This window comes from Bacillus rossius, chromosome 1, assembly GCF_032445375.1.
Source record: "Bacillus rossius redtenbacheri isolate Brsri chromosome 1, Brsri_v3, whole genome shotgun sequence".
NCBI lineage: Eukaryota > Metazoa > Arthropoda > Insecta > Phasmatodea > Bacillidae > Bacillus > Bacillus rossius.
In genome coordinates, this window is record NC_086330.1 from 362,956,267 (window position 1) to 362,975,533 (window position 19,267).

General features: G+C 36.0%; 1 protein-coding gene across 2 annotated transcripts; it reads right to left on the reverse strand.

Moving 5' to 3' along the window:
• Nucleotides 1-16: 16 nt before the first annotated feature.
• LOC134528330 (CDGSH iron-sulfur domain-containing protein 2 homolog) lies at nt 17-18,830 on the reverse strand. 2 transcript variants are annotated; one of them, XM_063361867.1, is made up of 4 exons: nt 18,479-18,780; nt 14,852-14,946; nt 8,758-8,868; nt 17-609 (listed from the first exon to the last, which is right to left on the reverse strand). In XM_063361867.1, exons 1-4 carry the CDS (start codon nt 18,573-18,575, stop codon nt 526-528), a joined length of 387 nt encoding a protein of 128 aa, XP_063217937.1. In that variant the 5' UTR covers nt 18,576-18,780; the 3' UTR covers nt 17-525. The 2 variants fall into 2 exon arrangements, with proteins under 2 accessions (XP_063217937.1, XP_063217936.1); XM_063361866.1 differs by lacking the exon at nt 17-609 and adding an exon at nt 3,486-5,019 and having other exon boundaries at nt 18,479-18,830.
• Between the last annotated feature and the right edge of the window lie 437 nt (nt 18,831-19,267).

Genomic DNA, 19,267 nt, shown 5'->3' on the forward strand with positions numbered 1-19,267 from the left:
ATATGTTTAATACACATTTTTTTCAGTGAACATTTACATTACTAATTTTAGCCCTTGTGTGTTATTTGCAAGGCTTCATTGTATTATAACGAATTTTAACTGTGTTCAAAGAGGTTTATAATTTGTTCAAAAAGTGTCTTACTTAATCCCATGGAACGACACTCAAGAATCAAATTATACAGTTACAATAACTAAGAGTTTCAACAAAGTTTAAAAAACTATACTACAAACAGATGTCACAAATATTAAGGCATTATATACCACAAAATGTGTTAATACTGTTTATTATATAGAGGTTATAAGTATTTACAAAAAAAAATTCAACAAGGAAAGCTTATTCAAATAACACGTAACAAATATGTACATACACCTACAAAAATGAACATAAAATATTTTCTAGAATTTATACTGCCCATAACACAACCAATTAAAACAGTCTATTGAGGATATGAAAAAATATGCTAGCTCCAATCAGCTGATACCTTGCACGCAAACCAGTTTCTTATTTTTACATTCGTGCAAAGGCTATTTGTGCTTGACCACAGCCGGCCCAACATTGTCTCCTGTCTCTTCGTTGTGGGCATTGTGGGTGCCGTCACAGTACGGAAACTGGAAACAAACAGATCTAAATTTCGCGACCGTACACACTCAATTGTCATCTCTGCAGAAAAGTTACAACAGCACGTCTACAAAAATTAGGTGAACCAATTTCAAAAACACTTCAGAGATAAATTCCACACTATTTAAGTGGACAATCTCCAACGAATCATATTTAAGATGTGTGGCCAAAAATAGAAATGAGGAATCGAAAAACGAGAATACTAGCATAAGGCTGCGGAAAATTATGTTTAGATTCCCAAAACCATTACTGATTATTTCTGGCCCTTTTTTTCTGCAAACTTCATGACTAGTCATCCTGCAGTTTTGATATCTTTTCGTCACCTGTAGACATCTTGAATAACTAACTACTCACATTGATGCAACAACCACTTGCACTACTTAGCATCAACAAGTACGTATTTACTGCACTGCCAAAAGCAAATTAAAATAATAACTAAAACACAAAAATAGTAACCTACACCACAAATTCACAAATTTATTAAGGCTTACAAGTCTGTTAAACTATTTTAATAATATCAATACCAGAAAAATAATATAACAAAGGTTACTTTCTTTTGCATGTTTTGTAATGCTAAATCAAGAAAATTGAAAGGCTATTAAAAACTTATAATGTGTCAAAATTACACTACAGTAAACATATTAGGTATCACAATTCTAATAAGAGACTATCAAGAAGAAAGAACCGATACCTACATACGTGTGTGTGGAAAAAAAGGTTAGATTTAGAAAAATTAATATGAACGCCATTTCAAGAATAATAAAATAAAACTTACTACTGTTTGACTAATAAACATAGTTCTTACTTGGTACTTCCCGCACCATTATGACATGTACCGATTTACTCTTCTATACAATAAACATACCAGCAGATAAGATACAGTTACCTCTCCATTTTAGAACATATCAGCTACCACCAAAGGAGTAAGTTACTTCCGTTGATCTGCAGATGTCAATACGTAAGCTCACACAGTTTCAAACAATAAAATTGCTCTATGTTTAAGCAGTACCACAGCAGACACGGCTTGTGATTTAGTTTACATCCTCTGAACATTGCAATGTCCCCTCACCTGTCAACTGACTGAACAGATAAAAGGTTTGTGAGGCATTGGGTTACACTTACATGCAAATGAGAAAGTTTTCAAGAAAACAAAAATGGACTGAACATTGTGGTTATTAGGTATAAGGACGCATGCTATAAGAAAAGCATGCTGAATGATCATAGAATATTTAACTTGATAAAAATGAGTATTTTTTTTCTTTATGGAACATTTTGTGTGTATAACAAGAACCCGGTGAACTAATTTCAATAATTTTTTAATACAATTTTCTTACAACTATTTTAATCACTGTCACTGAAGTGATATAAAGCAAAACTAACTATAATATGAAAAAGATCTACTAATCGCAAGGATATGTCCATTTTGAAGTAAAAAAAGTTATACACCCGTTATTTCACATATGATTTAAGTGGTTGGTTTCCAACTATTTATATATAATGTGAGGAAAAAAAAAAAAACTAAAGTGTGGCATGAAAAATCAAACAAAATGCTGCTGGAAATTTAAGGTCAAAATAATTAGTGCATGTGAAAATTTATTTACTTAAAGTCACCAATAAAGGTAGAGCCAAAGCTTTCTTACTCTATTGAAATATATTTAATACATAGACAAGATTTTAGTGTTTTATTTTTAGTACAATTTTGTTTTTAAAACGAGGATTTCAGTGTTATCGTTTTTAGTTTTTAAAAAAGCTAATTTGATAATACTTACTCTACCAAAATAGAGGTAAAATTTATATGCTGCATTTTTAAGATAAAATAATTTATAATACATTGATATGAAATAGATACATTCAGAAATATAAAAATTATTTGATTAATTTTTCTGATCCATGCACTTTGGTACAATTTAAAACATTAAAATATTAAAATGTTACTTTTTTTAATGATTTTAACTAAGTTTTAGTTAAATGCTACTTAATTACATGATATAACTTGCATTTTGGTGTTACGCGGTGTTTAAAGTGTTTTTTGGTGTTATTTCTGTTTTATCGCATTTCATCCTATAATCTTATCCCTATTAAAACAGGGTTCCAATTGGCACTTATTGCATCTGAAATTATTACATAACCCCATGCCACAACCAACTATGAGGCCATTACACTGTGTATTTGGCTGTTTTAAAGTGAAGGTGAAGAAGTCTGACAAGTGAAGATGAAAAAAAAAGAAGGAACTTTAGGAAATTGTTCAAGTATGTATTGAATTTTAGTGCTACAAAATCTAATTCAAAGAGCATGGAAGAAATATGTTCATACATATATAGCTATTTTACAAATATTTCATATTGAGAGAACATGTAGAGGTTTGACATTTCTTACAATTAAATTTTTTTAAGTTTCACTAATTACAATCAAAGACTTGAAACAACTACCCTGCCAATTCACCTTCTGATTAATATTGATGATATGAAAGTACTTTTTTTTTCTGTTACAAATTTACATGGAGGAGATGGAACAATTGTAAAACAACTTGCTATTGCAATATACAAATGTAAAAAACTTTAGCACTATCTAGAAGATCCATTCAAACTTATATTATGCAAATTTAGATGCAACGACACTAAATCCATAATAACGCCAGGTGTATGAATGTGAATAAAGATAACTGTAAAGGTGCAAATCTGCAAAGGTGTTCGTAAAAGTGTATACAGTGACTAATTTGGCACTCATTTGACTATGAATTTAGAGATAGGATGAATTCAGTCCTTGCGAAGTACCCATTTTTGTCATATCAACACTACTGTACACAAATAATTCATAGGAATAAGCATGGGTTTAAAGGTTATCACACACAACAAAATTTTCTAAATAAATTCACTTTTTTTTTCTTTTTATTCTTTCATTTAATATAAATTAATACTGAACCACCATTGATATAGTTTAATGTCGAAAATATCCATTTTTTATAAGTTATGAAATCACTATACATAGTAGCAGGCAGTGGCGTAGCGTGGGTGGGGCGGAGGGGGCGGCCCGCCCCGGGCGGCAGCCCGCGGGGGCGGGTCGCCGGTGAAGCGGGTTGAGATCTGATCTATGATTCATTCATTACATGTGTCAGACACACTATGATGTTACATTTTTATCTAACATTTTGCGCACCAACTATTTGTTAATATTTATTTAAAAGAAAAACTGCGAAATCACTAATTTTAATTAAGCACCTATAGAATGGGGGCGGCAAAATGGGTCTCCCGCCCCAGGCGCCGAGATGGCACGCTGCGCCACTGGTAGCAGCACTAAAGATCCACCAGCTTTAACTTGCATAGCTCATTACATGGATTCATAGCAAAAACTATTTTATGCCAGTACACAAAAGGCAAACACAAATTACATCAACAGATAACATATCATGTAGAACTACCATCAACTTATGACCTCCACTATCAAAAAAACACTGCTTCAACACAAAAGTCCTTTCAAACCAATTACATATGTACCTACAAAATACTTAAACCAACAAAGCAAAACACCATCAATATCACAGCAACACTTCTTTGGCCTTCTTGACCAGCAAAAGCTTTACATCAAAAATTAACCCTGATTCATCCAGGTGACAAATCATTAAACATTCAAAATAACAAACCAACCACACAAAATCCATGCAATTCCAAAAATGTAAAAAAAAAAAAAAAAAACTATTTTTAATAAATTCAAAAACTAACAAGATGACAAAGAAAAGAAAACAGCAAAATTACAAACACATGCTCCAAACTAAACTATGTACAGTAAAACATGGTTAACCAAACTGAAATTAACATAAACCCTAGTTATCTGAAATACCTCCATAAAAAGAAAAAAAAGAAAAAAAACACACACTGTACTTTCCTGGAATAATCACAAAGGTGAGAGAGTGCGACATAGTTGCTCAAAAACGTTGCAAGGGATGCAAGCAACAAACAAACAAAAATTTTGTGAATGAGTAATTCATTCTAAGTATAAAATGTACAGTGAAATGCATTTTTAACTTTAATAAAGAACATAATTGTAGTCTACAAAGAGATTTTTGAATTTGTTTGACCTTCAAAACATTTCAGAATTAGATTTTAGCTTCACCAAAAAAAATTTGTTATTTGAAATGGCTTCCACCCTTTCGTCCGGTTAACCGAGGTCGTACTGTACTTTGCTATATTACGTTACAATTCCCTTGTTCTATCTACTAGCTGTATGATTAACAGTGGCAATGTATTTTGGACACCCAAACCAAGGAACAGTAATCGAGCGTCGCAGCGGTAACTGGAAAGTGTTCACTTCTCTGGGGCTGGCTTGTGCCTAACCACGACCGGCCCAGTATTGTCTCCGGTCCGCCTATTGTGGCGGCCGTGAGCCCCGTCGCAGTACGGCCACTAGAAACATGGATTACGTGCATCCGTTACCAAACACTTGCTGTCGCAACACCACAGTATGCAGGCTATTCCAAGAATCCCTCTTTGATAACCGTTGTGTGGTTACCAGACGCCAAACTGAGCGTGGAGCCTCGGCGTTCATGGGTCGCGGGTTCAATCCCAGCACCCAAGAATGACTCATGTTTATAAGCACTGAGTTGGCATTGACGTGTCAGAACTTGGCATAACTTGCCTTAAGCCTCTGTGCAAAACCGAAGGAGACAAGAACTGTGTTGTTGCCAATGCTGAAGAGCTGCTTGTCTTCTCACACATCACGTTGTATGCATCACTGTGCCCTACCAACAGCTACCAATGAGCGATCTGGTCAGACACCACCAAACAGCAAAGCGACTGAGCAGTTTGCAGACAGCAAGAGGGAGATGCGAAAGGGAAGAAGAGGATAGAGGACAAGGAATAGAAGAGGTGAGAGGAAGTGTCTACATACTCTCTGAACTTCTGTATGACGGTTTTTTTTTTAGTGATCAGCCAACTCCAACTCATGCAATTTCTTCTCCACCCCTCCCCGCTAACATACAATGGCATTTCTCTCTCACAAGGGAATGAGACTTTGGGATGAGACTCTGTGTATTAGTAGAATACCTTTTAAGGTGTTCACCCCTTAAAAAAAATAAAGCGCGCTGGCCAGCCAATTCCGAGAAGTGAGTTGAGTATTCCTTTACCGTTTGTCTAAACAGACATCCCCAAAGTCACACTGACTTTTGTATCCATAACTGAATTATATGAAACTCTAGTAGACTTCTTTCTCCGGAGGATAGAATGATTTGCGTAACACTCCCCTAAGTAGCAGATTATTCTATGGCAAGAATAATAGTAGACACACATAATTATGTTCAATTCCAAAGTGAACACACCAATATGCATGGACACCAGATAAACTGAGAGGCTGAGAACAAAAAAAAAAGTATGTACTAACGTACATACATTAGCAGTTATACTTCTTGGCATGATTAAATAAAGCACATCATTAACATCAAACGGAATCGATAGCTCAAAAAAGGTCATATTAAAGAGAACAAAGTGGTGCGTGTCATCTTGGCTGTGAATGTTCCCACACAATTTTCTGGGCCAATATTTTTTTTTGTTAAATTAACTATGTACTTGTCGTTCCTTTCAAAATAATACACATTTTACGTTTCATGGTGAGCACACATTTAGCTGATTACTAAACTTTTACTCTTACCAAGCCTTAAAAAGTTTAACTTCAATAATAAAATGGTGTGAAATAAAATTTAATTACACTCAACCCCATTCGCCATATTGCTTTGACTAATAGTATTTGTTCCTATGGGAACTATGAATTGAGCTCTGGAATAGCAAAATGTTATGAAATGTTTCGAGTCCTCACACACAACGAAATCAAAATGATACTGCTCCGGTTATTCCCTGGTAGTGTCAGAAATTGTTATCTCAAGATCTTCAATGATGCAGCAATATCAAACAGATGAAATTTGAAAAATCAGTCAAAATCAAACAGATTTTCATGAGGATAGTTTTGTAGGATAGATGACACAGGAAAGTTGGAAAGATGTTACCAAATTCAGCTGGAACCAGTAGGAACGACTTACGGCCAATGGCGTCACCTCGTCATATGTTCTCAATAAAGCGACTGATGCAGCAGAAAATACATTGATGAACTCTTGAATTTTGACCGTAGGATTGACAGGATTCTTAGCTCAAGCAGACCTGTAGTAGGACGAATCTCTGCAAAATAATATGGCGCACGACAGCAATCTTCCATCGTGACGTGTCGGAGACAGAATGCTTCCACGTGAACCCTCTTTCTCTACACTCAACTCCTCCTTTCCTACACCAATCAAGTGAGCAAACTAACAAAACACCTCTACGTGTGCAGCCAAATTAAAATATGTTACAACTGGAGAGTCTAGAACACAACCTTGCCTGCCCAAAATGTGATAAAACTGATGGTATTAATTACATATGAAAAACAATTGAAGAACCTAATAAAATCTATCGTCAAAAAATATTGTAACTAGCAATTGGAAAGTAAAAAACCATGGAAAAAAATAATGAAATATAGCATTAAAACTAAAAGCTAAAACATTTAAATTATACTGGGATCACTGATAAAACTGTAAATAAATACATGACAAACAGAAATAAATGCAAATAATCCGTGAAATATTATTAAATACAGTAATAAAAACTAAAAATCCTCTAAGTAGAACCAATACTTCAATAATTGAATGTAAAATGTTTATGGATTTTGTAAATGATTATAAAATTAAGTTTTACAGCAATACATTAATTTTAAACTCAAAAATTGCTGAAAAAAATTGCAAGTGAATTCAACCATTTTCAATATACACCTATCCCTCACTTAACACGACTAAGTCGTTCTTAAAAATGCTTGTGTTATTCGAAATTGTGTATTCTAAAGCATTAGTTTCCATAAATAGCAAGGCTAATTTATTTAATGTGTTCCAAAGTTGTGTAGGAATATATACTTTATGTAATATAAATGCGTTGAATAACACTCAACTATAAATATGTCACACCATTAATCTTTATATGCCTCCCATGGCACTTTGTACGACAAATACGACACTGCGTAATGGGAGATACGTGGTTATGTATTTTATCGTCAGTCGGTTGGCTGACTTGCCCGCCTAGGCGTGACCTTCAACTCACGTCGCGTACTTTTCCAAACCATCCTTTACTGAGAGTGAAACCGATATTACTGTAAAGATATTTATAATTTAATTTTTCAAAAATGAAAGTACTTATTCATGTATCACCCCCTGGTTCACACCAATCCTGTCAAACCAATTTTTTTTTCATTACAACATTCATTTAACTACCTTTTCCACATGAATTATCTGTTCATTTCTGTTCCAGTATCTGTCAAATATATTCCTGCTAGTACAAACAGCATCAGACTTATATAAATTTTTGGAAAGAGATGTTACTTCGTATGATTGTGCGCACAGTTGAATTGCTTAAAACTAAAGTGTAATCAACATAAGCGTGGCCTTCATGACAATCTACGCGGAGTAATACTTCTAGTTTTGTCTCAAATACTTGAACACGATGCATTATGAGTGATCAAGCACGTACAGTTACCGGCAGCTGAATGGGCATACGTTGCTTTTGTTTGAGTGGATTCCCTGCCACTGGCTAGACTGAGTTCACGGGCCGGTTTGTGGCCAGACGACAACGGTACGGCACGGTGGCATACACATTTGGTCCTTTACACCCCATAGCTGCAATTTAACTTGTCATAGCTGATGTTTGTACAACAACCGATAGCATAGACAAACCTGCGCGCACATCTCTTCCCCCCTTGTTTGGTTAACTGTATCCCACAGATACAGAAGTTGAACAGACTTTGTGGCATCATGCACTTTTTTTTACCTGCCAAGATTTCGTGCTAACTGAGGGACAGGTGTAGCAAACGCAATGAATTTAAAATAAAAAATAACTCAACACAAGTCTACACTATGCTAAGAAATAAAATTGTTTATCAAAACTACATGCATGCCAGTTAGAAGAGAATTAAATACCAAACTGGGAAAAATTAAAAACCAAACCATTATTTACATAACAGGCTCTGAACATTGTCAATAATTGCTTGTTAACAATAGCTCAAATCATGCAAACAAAATTAACATAAAAATGTGATTCAATAACACCCAAGATCAATGAGACTTTTAAACTTACCTTCTTACTTAACCAGCAACGACACAAAGATGCTTTCTCCGCTATGTCTTCAATTTCAATGAAGTCAACCACCTTTTTACTGTCCTTCCTTATGTTTGGATTGATTGGGCGCTATAAATTGGAGAAAGCTAATTAGTGATGTGTAATTCAACCTCACATAAACACAATATCTACAACTTATAACATGTAGGATTTGGGAGAGATTCTTATATTTTAATATTTTTCAGATTGTAGCTTGGGCCTTGCATTAGGTTTACAATTTGTAATAAAGGTCAGGCCTAAATCATGTTCCTAAATCCTTCAACTAATTTTTTTCATGCCACTTACAAGTAGCAAGTACTTTGAGTGGATATTCTGCAAATTTGGTTCAAAAGCATCGTCAACACATTTAACAATTATTGAATGTGAGAAGGTTACACACCACAGACACTAACACTTATTGTCCTACCTGTTTCAAGTAAGTACTACTTTGTTCGCGTTAGCTGTATCTTTTGCAACTTCTGTACCCAAACATGCTGTGGCTGCAAAGCGAAAAATGTTGTGGGTGTAGAAAATACAAAAGATGTAGAAACGACCATCAGAATGTGTAGGTAAAACCAGGATGTCTACAAATAACTGGTGAATCTCTTACAGGACCTTTTATTTAAATTTTCTAAGAACAATATCATATTACAGGGTGATTACTTTATATTACAGGGTGATTACTACAGTAGAGCACCCCTCAACCGTAATTCCCACAAACGGAACTCCCTATATCCGGAACTAATTTTCCAAAACAAAATTGAAACATAACAAAACATCTCCAAAACATTTCCGCACTGGAACGAGGCGTTTTTGCTTTTGCCTGACTGTACATGTCTTGTAGGCGCGCGCGCGCACGTCTGTCAGAGAGCTAATTATAGCCAGTCTTTCCCGCGCATTGCGTAAATACACCGCTGGTTTTCGCGTCGGACGTGAATTACTATAAAGATGTTTATGCTATAAGTAGTTTTATTGTTTCACTATGTCAAGTAAACGGAAAATTCAGGCCGGCCCGAGAGTATGTACACCGACTCCCACTACACATGCTGACACACGTGATAGCTAGTAACATTTACTTCCAACGTGTGATGCTTTCAGTTTGTAGACAATAATTTAGTGTACAAATATGTATTATGTACATATTTACTATACGTTAATATATGGTTAAACAGTCTACATTTACCTGTATTTCTCTATCTCTGTGTTTTTAAACGAGATGCTTGAAGTGTTATTCTTGTGTATGTGAAATGTAAACTGTGCGTTGCATTGACTAAACACTCTCCAGGAAGTGTGAATCACTAGCACGTCAACACAGGAATAACACAACACTGCAGCTGTAGTCCTACTACCTCCCCCGAACCTTCTTCTTCATCCTCTTCGCTCACGCACGCACCCACCCACCCACAGAGATAAGAAACACGTGCCTGCCAGCTTGCTTGAATGAAGGTAATTCAACCGGCCCGGAGGCCGGCCCTATCGCAACTCCCCTTACCAAGAATTTTCCCATAACCGGAATAGACCTCCCCCCAATGATTCTGGCTGGTTGAGGGGTGCTCTACTGTATATATTACATAAAAAAAGTAAAATTAAATATGAGCAAATGATAAATAAAATAGAACTATTTGCAGGAATATGTCAATTTATTTGATGTGCAACTATAAACTGAAGTGAAGCCTAAAAGAAAAGAAAAATAAAATGCAAGTTAGCAAAATGTTTCAGAAAATAGAAGTTTCATAACTTTCACAACACAACCATTACTGTTTACTTTGGAAAATTTTCATTACTTTCGGAGCTGTAGACATCCTGAAACGAATCTATAATTTTAATTAAAATATCTCTTTGTAAGATATAAATAGGTGCTACCTTCATTTTAATTTGTGAAATGAAAAGTTACCTTTAAGGGGCCCGCCTCGTCAGGTGTGTATGTGTGTCAGTGATGCGGGATGATAAGCATGACGCTCGCTGGTATTTCTAGCGCGGTATAGCCTCTAAGCGCAAGGCTCTGAACTTGCGCACAGTCTTCTCGTCGTCGCAGGAAAACTTTGAAATTTGATCGGTGAAGGTAACATTATATGACGGAGAAATTAAGATAAAGGTGTAATGCAAGTCCCTTAAGTGGTTTCAAGAATCTGTACTGGTTGTTTTACGCCTAAAAATTACTCTGAAAACACGCGTTTTAGCCATTTTAACTCTTCTAAAAATACAGTTCAAAAACTTAATCCGAAATCAAAAGTACTTTTTGGCCCTCAACGAACTCTTAAATGCTTTTCGTAAGCAGACCCCACTCTGATATCTTGAGTAGTTTTGAAATTGTGTTGTTTTTCCTGAAGCTCTGCTCACCGTATGTGTGTCCGGGTAGGCGGAGCCCTTAATGCTTAACATGATTTTGTCTATTTAAATTTGTAATGAGTAATATTTTTACCTAAGCATCGTAGCTATCACACAATTATTTGCGAACACGTATTTTGTTTCGTCACAACCCAAGTTAAATGTTACATTACAATACCTGATGTTCGAAATTCTAGTTCCAACCATTCATACCTTTCACATAACCTCCCAAGCCAGCATCCAGGTTGTCGATAGGCCCACCTTAGAACTATTTAGCTGAACCAGGGTCGACTAAAGGGGGAGGGGATATCTACCCTTGAAATCCTTAAAAATGTTTTATTCCCACTAACATAAAGAAAGAATTTAGAAAGCAAACAGCAGACAAAGTGGTCTCAATCTCCCCCCCCCCCCCCCTGGCACGGAATAAATTCTGTATACGCTCTTGTCTGTACTAACTTTAGTAGTAGTAATTCTGGTAACAAGAATGAGAATAAGAAAAGTCTGGTTTCTGTTTACTTTATAAGTTGTAAAAGGTGTGTGCAGCCCATACCAACAAGGCTAATGTTACTATCCAACCACAAGTGCAGATAACACACTTAGTTGCAGAATGGTAACAGCACTAACTTCAAAGAATTTTAAGCATTTTACAAACAGTTTTAATTCCTGCAAAGATTTAAGGACTGTTACTAGTTTATTTTAATTTGCAATGAAAAGATATACCACCAATCTAATTCCACAAAATTTATGTACACACTTAGTAATTTTTTTTTTCATTTTAAATTTGTTTACATTTTCCCAATATTCTATCATTTAATAGGAATTTAATCTCACTATGACTCACTATGGCTAATCTCACTATGGCTTGACACATACACAGATCAACACAATAAAAAAAAAATTACTAATGCTCAATCAATATTTTTAGTCCCTTCTTTTTATGAATTTAAAGCTAATTTTTTTTAACCCTTATGTGATACTTGCTAGTTTGCTATGTCTCATAAGTTACCTCTTATGTGCTATAACAGCCACATGTTAAATAGTATTAGGCATGACCTACCATTCATATAGTTAAAACTGACTATATAATCGGTAACCTTTTAGCGCAAGACCCTATAACTAACAATAATTATCACTCTATAACTATAGCACAAAGTTTTTCAAATGATTTTTGAAAAGATATCTGATCACTTATATTTATTTTAATGAAGCAATATGTTGGCTACCTATAATGGTAAAATAGTGGGGTAAATAGGGTTACCAACTATTTCACCCTGACCATAAGGGACACTGAACCCCACCTAATAGAGCAGGGGGTCCGGGGACCCTGCCCCGGATAAATTTGAATTTTTAGATGCAAATTGGTGCTATTTTAGCAGTTTTGTATCTGAAAATAAATTATGCACCTTGTTGAATTATTAAATTTTTTTGTATTGGACAAATAATTTTTTTAAGTAATGAATTTAATATATAAAGATATTTTTAGTTAACAAAGTATAAAAATTTCAGACAACTCATATGATATTGAACATTGGTAAACTAACTTCAACTCTCTCCAATGCAAAATGTGATCAGGAAAAAAATGCTGCAAGGGGAGGTTGCTAAAGCCACTTAGCCCTTCCCCCGCCCCCACTAGGGACACCATAACAAGCAACTTAAAAAAATATATATTTAATAAATGTATGCCTAAGATATATTTTCTCATTTTTCATTTCACCAAACAAACCCAACTTTAAATTAAATGTCATCTTGGGTATACAGTACACAATATACAACATGCAAGACACAAAAAAACTGTGTTTCACAAAAAAACTTAACAAAATGCCGTAAAATTTTGTATTACAATCAAAATTGTTATAACTTAAACCATGCTTCGTATATTGATAACATAGAGCTAGTTCAGATGCTACAACAGAATTTTGATCGCTAGTGCCTTGTTTTACTAAATAACTGTTTATCTTAGTTTTTTCACTCGCATTTGCTTGTTGAACCGTGTTTCTATGTAACAATGTTGAAGCATGCTGTGTTACATCGTTTTCGCCGCCATGTGCTATTGAAAACTCTCTTTTGCAAAGAACACATTTGGCTTTGTAACTATTATCATTACATATTAGCCACTTATAGTTATGTTCCCATCAAACTAAATAAACGCACAGCAGTTTCTTTTTTCGCGGTGGCGAATCGCACATTTTTTTCAACTCAACTTTACCCGATTTACTCAACTTTATCAGTTTTCAACTCAACACAATATCAACATAAACATAACAGACTAAGCGCGGACGAGTGATGCCACCTGTCGGCGTCAACATGAACTATTTGGTGGCCAGTGAACTGCAGAGTAAACGGAGCCTCGCAATGTCGCAATACATATAACAGGCGGTGCGGCGCAGGTGGGAAAATACTTTTTCAATTTTATGCAGGTGTGTGAATAGAACTTTAAATAAGATACGGGAAATATCACGTCCCGTCCTGCCTACGTACGGGATAATTCTTTTAGTCACAGATACGGGAAATCCCGTACAATACGGGATGGTTGGCAACCCTGGGGGTAAATCAGCCCGGTAAAAGTTTCAAAACCTTTTTCCACAATTTTATATTACTTAGGTAACTTAAAAATCTACCAAAATGTTGCTAATACATTTGGCAATATTTTAACCATTTTAAAGTATAATCTAAGTGACATAAAACAGTGAAAATTTTATCCCCAGTTTACTCCACCACCAATTAACCCTATCTGCACGATTTCAAACTGCGAAACGATGGAGCACACACCAGTATTTACCCAAGGCTAAACATGTTGACAGAGAATGGAACCAAGGCTATTTCAAACAGATAATACATTAGATAAATTAAGAGTGTTACGAGTGTGTTATCAGCACATGCTACAAGGAGTGGAATCATACAAAGGTCAATGTCATATCAATTTCTGAACACTGCAAGAAATCATGACTCCAGAAAATAACCCATGCTGGTTTAAGTAACTTATGAAATATGTAATAAAATTAATTACACACATATTCAATGAAAATATATTTAAATGAGGAAATAAAGTTATTGCATGCAAAATCCTCTAAGTAAAGTATGTAATTAAAATTTTAAATGGAAATTTATATAAACTCACACACATTGTATTCAAATTTTAACCTCTCCACAAAAAATAGCTCAAAATCTGTAGAAAAGTTTTCAATCATTTGAACATAATACAGACTGTCACAGGGCTTATGTAAAAAAAAAATCAGTCACATACCCAGTGTTTAAGTAATAACTTAATCGCTCAATTCCTGCAACTTTACATGGCCTAATACAATAGCTTTTTCTGCATGGGCATGGCAAACACAAATTTAATCTGTTTTCACTCTTAAGGGGTCCGCCTAGTCTGGGGTGTATTTGTGTTCGTGAGGCGGGAGGATAAAGAGCGATGATCGCTGGTGCTTTTAGCACGATAGGTACTGCCTCTATGTGATAGGCTGTAAACTGGTGCACAGTCTTTACATTGTGCATAGGACAACTATGAGATATGAGTGATGACCAATAACATTATGTGGCGAAGAAATGAACATTACAGGTGTATTGCAAGTCCCTTGAATGTTTTTAAGAATCTTCACCAGATGTTTCATTATTAAAAATTGTTCTGAAACTCACGTTTAAACAATTTTCACTCTTATAAAAATACAGTTTAAAAACGAACTTGAGCCGTTTGCAAGCCGCATGTGCCAAGGCAGGCGGGATCGAAACAAGCGAAGGTTACCTTGGCCAGGAACGCAGGGCAGAACGCTCTGTACGACATGTACGTGAGCCCGGCCACAGCTGCGGTGAAGGGCACCAGAGACAGCCAGTCCTTCACTGGAAGAGAAAGGCAACGTCTCTTCGCGGGCAGGAACACCACACAAACACACTTGCACACTTGTGAACGTTTCACTGGCATCGCAAAGCATCGGCAGGGAAACCTTACTGAATAACCCCACCCCACAGTGCAGTCCCCGACACCCCAGGATGACAAATTCACAAGCACTGAGTCAGGACACAAGTGGTTCGGGACGCACAATATTCTTGGAGGTCCCTCAAGTTGCCCTAAACCTCTGTGGGGTCAAGTTGACATCTCAATATCAGTAAGCAGTGCGTAGCTTTTTTTTTGTCTAAAAAAAAAGTAACTGTTCCTTACCGCATATCCAGTAATTTTGTAAAAAATACAATATTAAAATAAAGAAATAAATTGGTTGTGTTTGTGACGCAAAGCTGCAGAATTACCAAAATACATTTGATTTTGAGAATATAAATAAAACTTTGATAAACATCATTCCCGAACGCAATTGTTCTGTGTAACCTATCCAATTGTATTTTAACGTAAAATCTTCAAATAAAGTAAGCAGCTGAATGTGTTTGTGATTTTAAACAGTAAAATCAATTTGGAGATTACCTGGATAGGCAATAACGAACAATTAAAAAAATTAAAATAAAATAAAGGGAAAGATAGGATGTCGTTGAAGTTGGCCAATGATACATACTTTGGGCAAAGCAAGCGCAAAACTACGTATTCCCGCAACTATGTAGGGGTAGTAATGATGTGAGCGTCGCCACGTTGGCGACATCAATATTATGGTATCGAGTTGTAAATTACTCAGTGCATAACAGTGCGACATAAAACAATAGCCTACAAACACAACCAAAATGCAGTGCACAGAATGCCTACACACATTCAATTGCAGCTATTCTGTTCCTCAATGCTAATTCCAACTGGTGTGAGTTTTAGCAATTCTAATAATAGATCATCTTGAAACACACAACCATACACCTACTGGAACATTACTAAAAGGGTGGCGATGACTCAAGTTCGGTGTTTGTTACTGTCACATGGCAGAGAGAGCTCATTTAGACTACCAGAAAATGTGCCAGAGAGTTGAAAGGAAGTGAATTTGTGCAATGACTTAAAGGCCCTACAACAGGGCACTCCTGGGGCATGACGCTTCCAATTCCGAAAGCTGATTGAATGTGAAACAGAAAAAATATATGTCTTGTAAAACAAACCCATTCACAAACTTTAGTTGGCTGAGAATGTGGTTGCTTTAATGAACATGTTCACTATTTGTTCTTTTATGACATTTTATTTAATGCTGGCAAAATTTAAAGGAATACATATTAAAGCCATTTTATAAATGTCTAAAATGAGCTGTGAATAGTAAAGAGAAGTGCAATGCTTTGAAAGCTTGAACAATTAAGCCCATTCTACAATGACACGGAAACGGAGACAGATTACATAAACGGAGATGGAACTCGCGAACGGGGGCATCTACAATGTTACGCATACGAACATGGACCTGTACAGATGTAACTGTACATATTAATGTGAAATAACCAAAATAATCTGAAACGAAACAAATGGAAAGTAAATACATTCACATATATGTACCAAAATGAATTGGAAACCTAATGCAACAAACAAAATCACTTTATGCCATTTTAAATAAATTAATTTAAATGTAATTGAATATATAAAATAAAAATACATGAATTGGAATCAAAAGAACCCATTTTTAACTAAATAAGTGTACATACTTTTAAAGAAATTAATTTCGATGATTAAATGCATGAATTGTAACGAAATAAATCAAAGGAAAGAACTGAAATGTGTGGAAAGGTAACCTAACTGTACATATCAGCTTGGCAATTCTTAACTCTTGTGTTTACATACTCTATGTGACCAATAGAAACCTAGTATTTGAATGTGGTGTTAGCTATGTCTGTTAACAGTTTCAATACTGTTTCAAGTACAAGCATATACATATAGTGTTTTATCTTTACTTCGTGGATTATTTTTATTATTTGTAAATCCTGACAGTGTTATTGGAGCTAAAATACTTTTTTATGAATTTAATATTTTGTAACAGGGAAATTCAATTTTATTTTTTGCCATTTGTTACGCTTTCATGCACTGTGGAAACCGCAGATGTGATAATGAAATATTCCAGGAGATCTGTCTTCGTTAATGTAATAGGTATCCATTTTTATATTGATGTATATAATGCCTTACAAAAAACAAAAGTATTAAAAGTATTCCATGAGAATAGTACATAACCAATGTTTACTTGTCATATTGTGTGCGGTCACTGCTTGCGTTTGCACAGTTTTGTGCCATTTTTTTCTATAATGTCTGCAATTTATGTTGTTTTTCTGAGGGACAAAAATAAGATATAAATACAATCACCCTATTACCTATATTAGAAAGTGGAACTAGGCTCACTGCCCAAGTACTGGCATCTATTAAAACAATTTGGTACCAGCACCGTACTGGCAGCAATACTGCCCTGCTACAATAGGACAGTCCTCGGATATGCTGCTCCCAATTCTGAAAGCTGATTGGACCTGACAGCACTCCGACCTACTGCGAAGCTAAGGTTGCAACGACCAACTTTTATCTTTCGGGCCATCAGACGGCAGTCAGCGGGCTGCAGGTAACCTGTGATTGGTCATTGTTCTATGATGCCAAAATTATGCCTAAAATGAAATGTCTATCTGATGCACAGACACAATAAACACGCACTGAAAAATTTTCTATGATATTAAAACATAAATAAAAATATCTTGTTACAGCAAGCTGACTTACAAGTTATAGTTAGCTAAAAATGTTCTTATGAACATAAACAAGCTAATGCTCTCACGTACATGTTCATTAATTTTTTATTTGATTACATTATGAAGTGGCTCACTGTCCAAGCACTGGCATTTACTGTAGCAGCGAGGTGGGTGATCAGGAGAAGGGAAGGGCAAGAAGGGGGGAATGCATGGTCCCTATGAGATGATTAGAAGCACTACAGGGGAAGAGGGTGAAAGGGTTAGTCAGGCTGTTTAAGGTGATAAAGGGATAGGACTGAGGAAAGCTGGGAACTAGAGTGCACAGAAGATAGAGAGATCAATGGTGGAATCTCCAGAGGGAATACAGGCCAACGGAAAGAGGGATAGCAGACAGAGAGAGTGGAAATGACTAGAGGAAGGAATGTTGATGGTTAGAGATGCATGGGACCTGAGGGGAAGAATAAGCTGGGGGATTAGAGAGTAAGGGGAGGGCTCCTCACCCACGACTGAACGCCCGACTGTAAGTGTAACGAATCAAACAATCTAGCACCGCACGGGCACCGTACAATTGCAGCAGGGCCTTTATACGAGCGTTCACCAAGCACCGTCTTATGGTAGCAGAGCCTCAACTTACCAAAACTTTCAACTGTTTATACAAATACAATCTCTAGTTTTCAAAAAAATTCATCATTAAGTACCTTTCAGTCAAAAACAGTAAATGAGGGGGGCAAGGTTCATGAAGCATGACTACATAGGTAATCGTTTACTTAATTCGATTTTTTTAATATACTGTGATTTATCTCACCTCCTAATCTGAACCATCCTCCAATGGAATCTGGAATCGGTAAGCCTGCTAAATAATTTGGAAGTGACACACGAACTAAATGAGAAACTGGCTGCATTTTTTGGAAAAAATTATAGTCGGTCTAAATTCCGTCTACTCTCTTGATGCACAGAAACTTCGATACCGAAAGGTGGACAACACCTTACACATTAAAATACTTTTTTTTACTCTCCTACCATACATTGCATTACATGATTATCATTATATTGGCTGAATCGAACATAGAAAATTACACTGATATTTAAAAAAATTAAACACAGACAATTTTAGTTACCAATACTGCGCAGTAACCACTTGCTAACTGACATCTACTGTGCCTACAAACACGAGATTTTTCTTGACGAGCAATTGCATTGCCTGTTATTTCAAATGAGACTGACACCGCTCCATCTGCCTCCCTGTAGTAATTAAGTCCGTAAGAAAGTGTGTGGGTCTCAGGGTTCGGTTCGGCCACATGACTGGAGGGAGAGGCGTGCCGACTGAAAGAATCCCTCGGTCGTTCAGACTACTTTGGACACAGTATTAAATTTAAAAAATGAATGCATGACAAATTACAGAGGTTTATTCTCACTGGCACGAGGTACACGGTGCTGTCGCACTCCTGGCCGTTACCGTTTTCGGATTTCCGTCCCGGCACTAACGCGGCCCCTTCCAGTGGCGGCACTGATTCCGTTGCTCGTGGAGGTCCCTTACCGACGAGTGACGCGGCGGACATTCCTGCGTGGCACAAAGTCACTGACGTTAATATTA

What these genes read in the sequence shown, in the direction of transcription:
- LOC134528330 (XM_063361866.1), bottom strand. Translation starts at nt 18,575, where the DNA reads ATGCAGCCAGTTTCTCATTTAGTTCGTGTGTCACTTCCAAATTATTTA. An exon ending in AGGATGGTTCAGATTAGGAG is followed by an intron (nt 14,947 to 18,478) that starts GTGAGATAAATC and finishes TTTCTCTTCCAG; the next exon opens with TGAAGGACTGGCTGTCTCTG. An exon ending in GTTGCTGGTTAAGTAAGAAG is followed by an intron (nt 5,020 to 8,757) that starts GTAAGTTTAAAA and finishes CCATGTTTCTAG; the next exon opens with TGGCCGTACTGCGACGGGGC.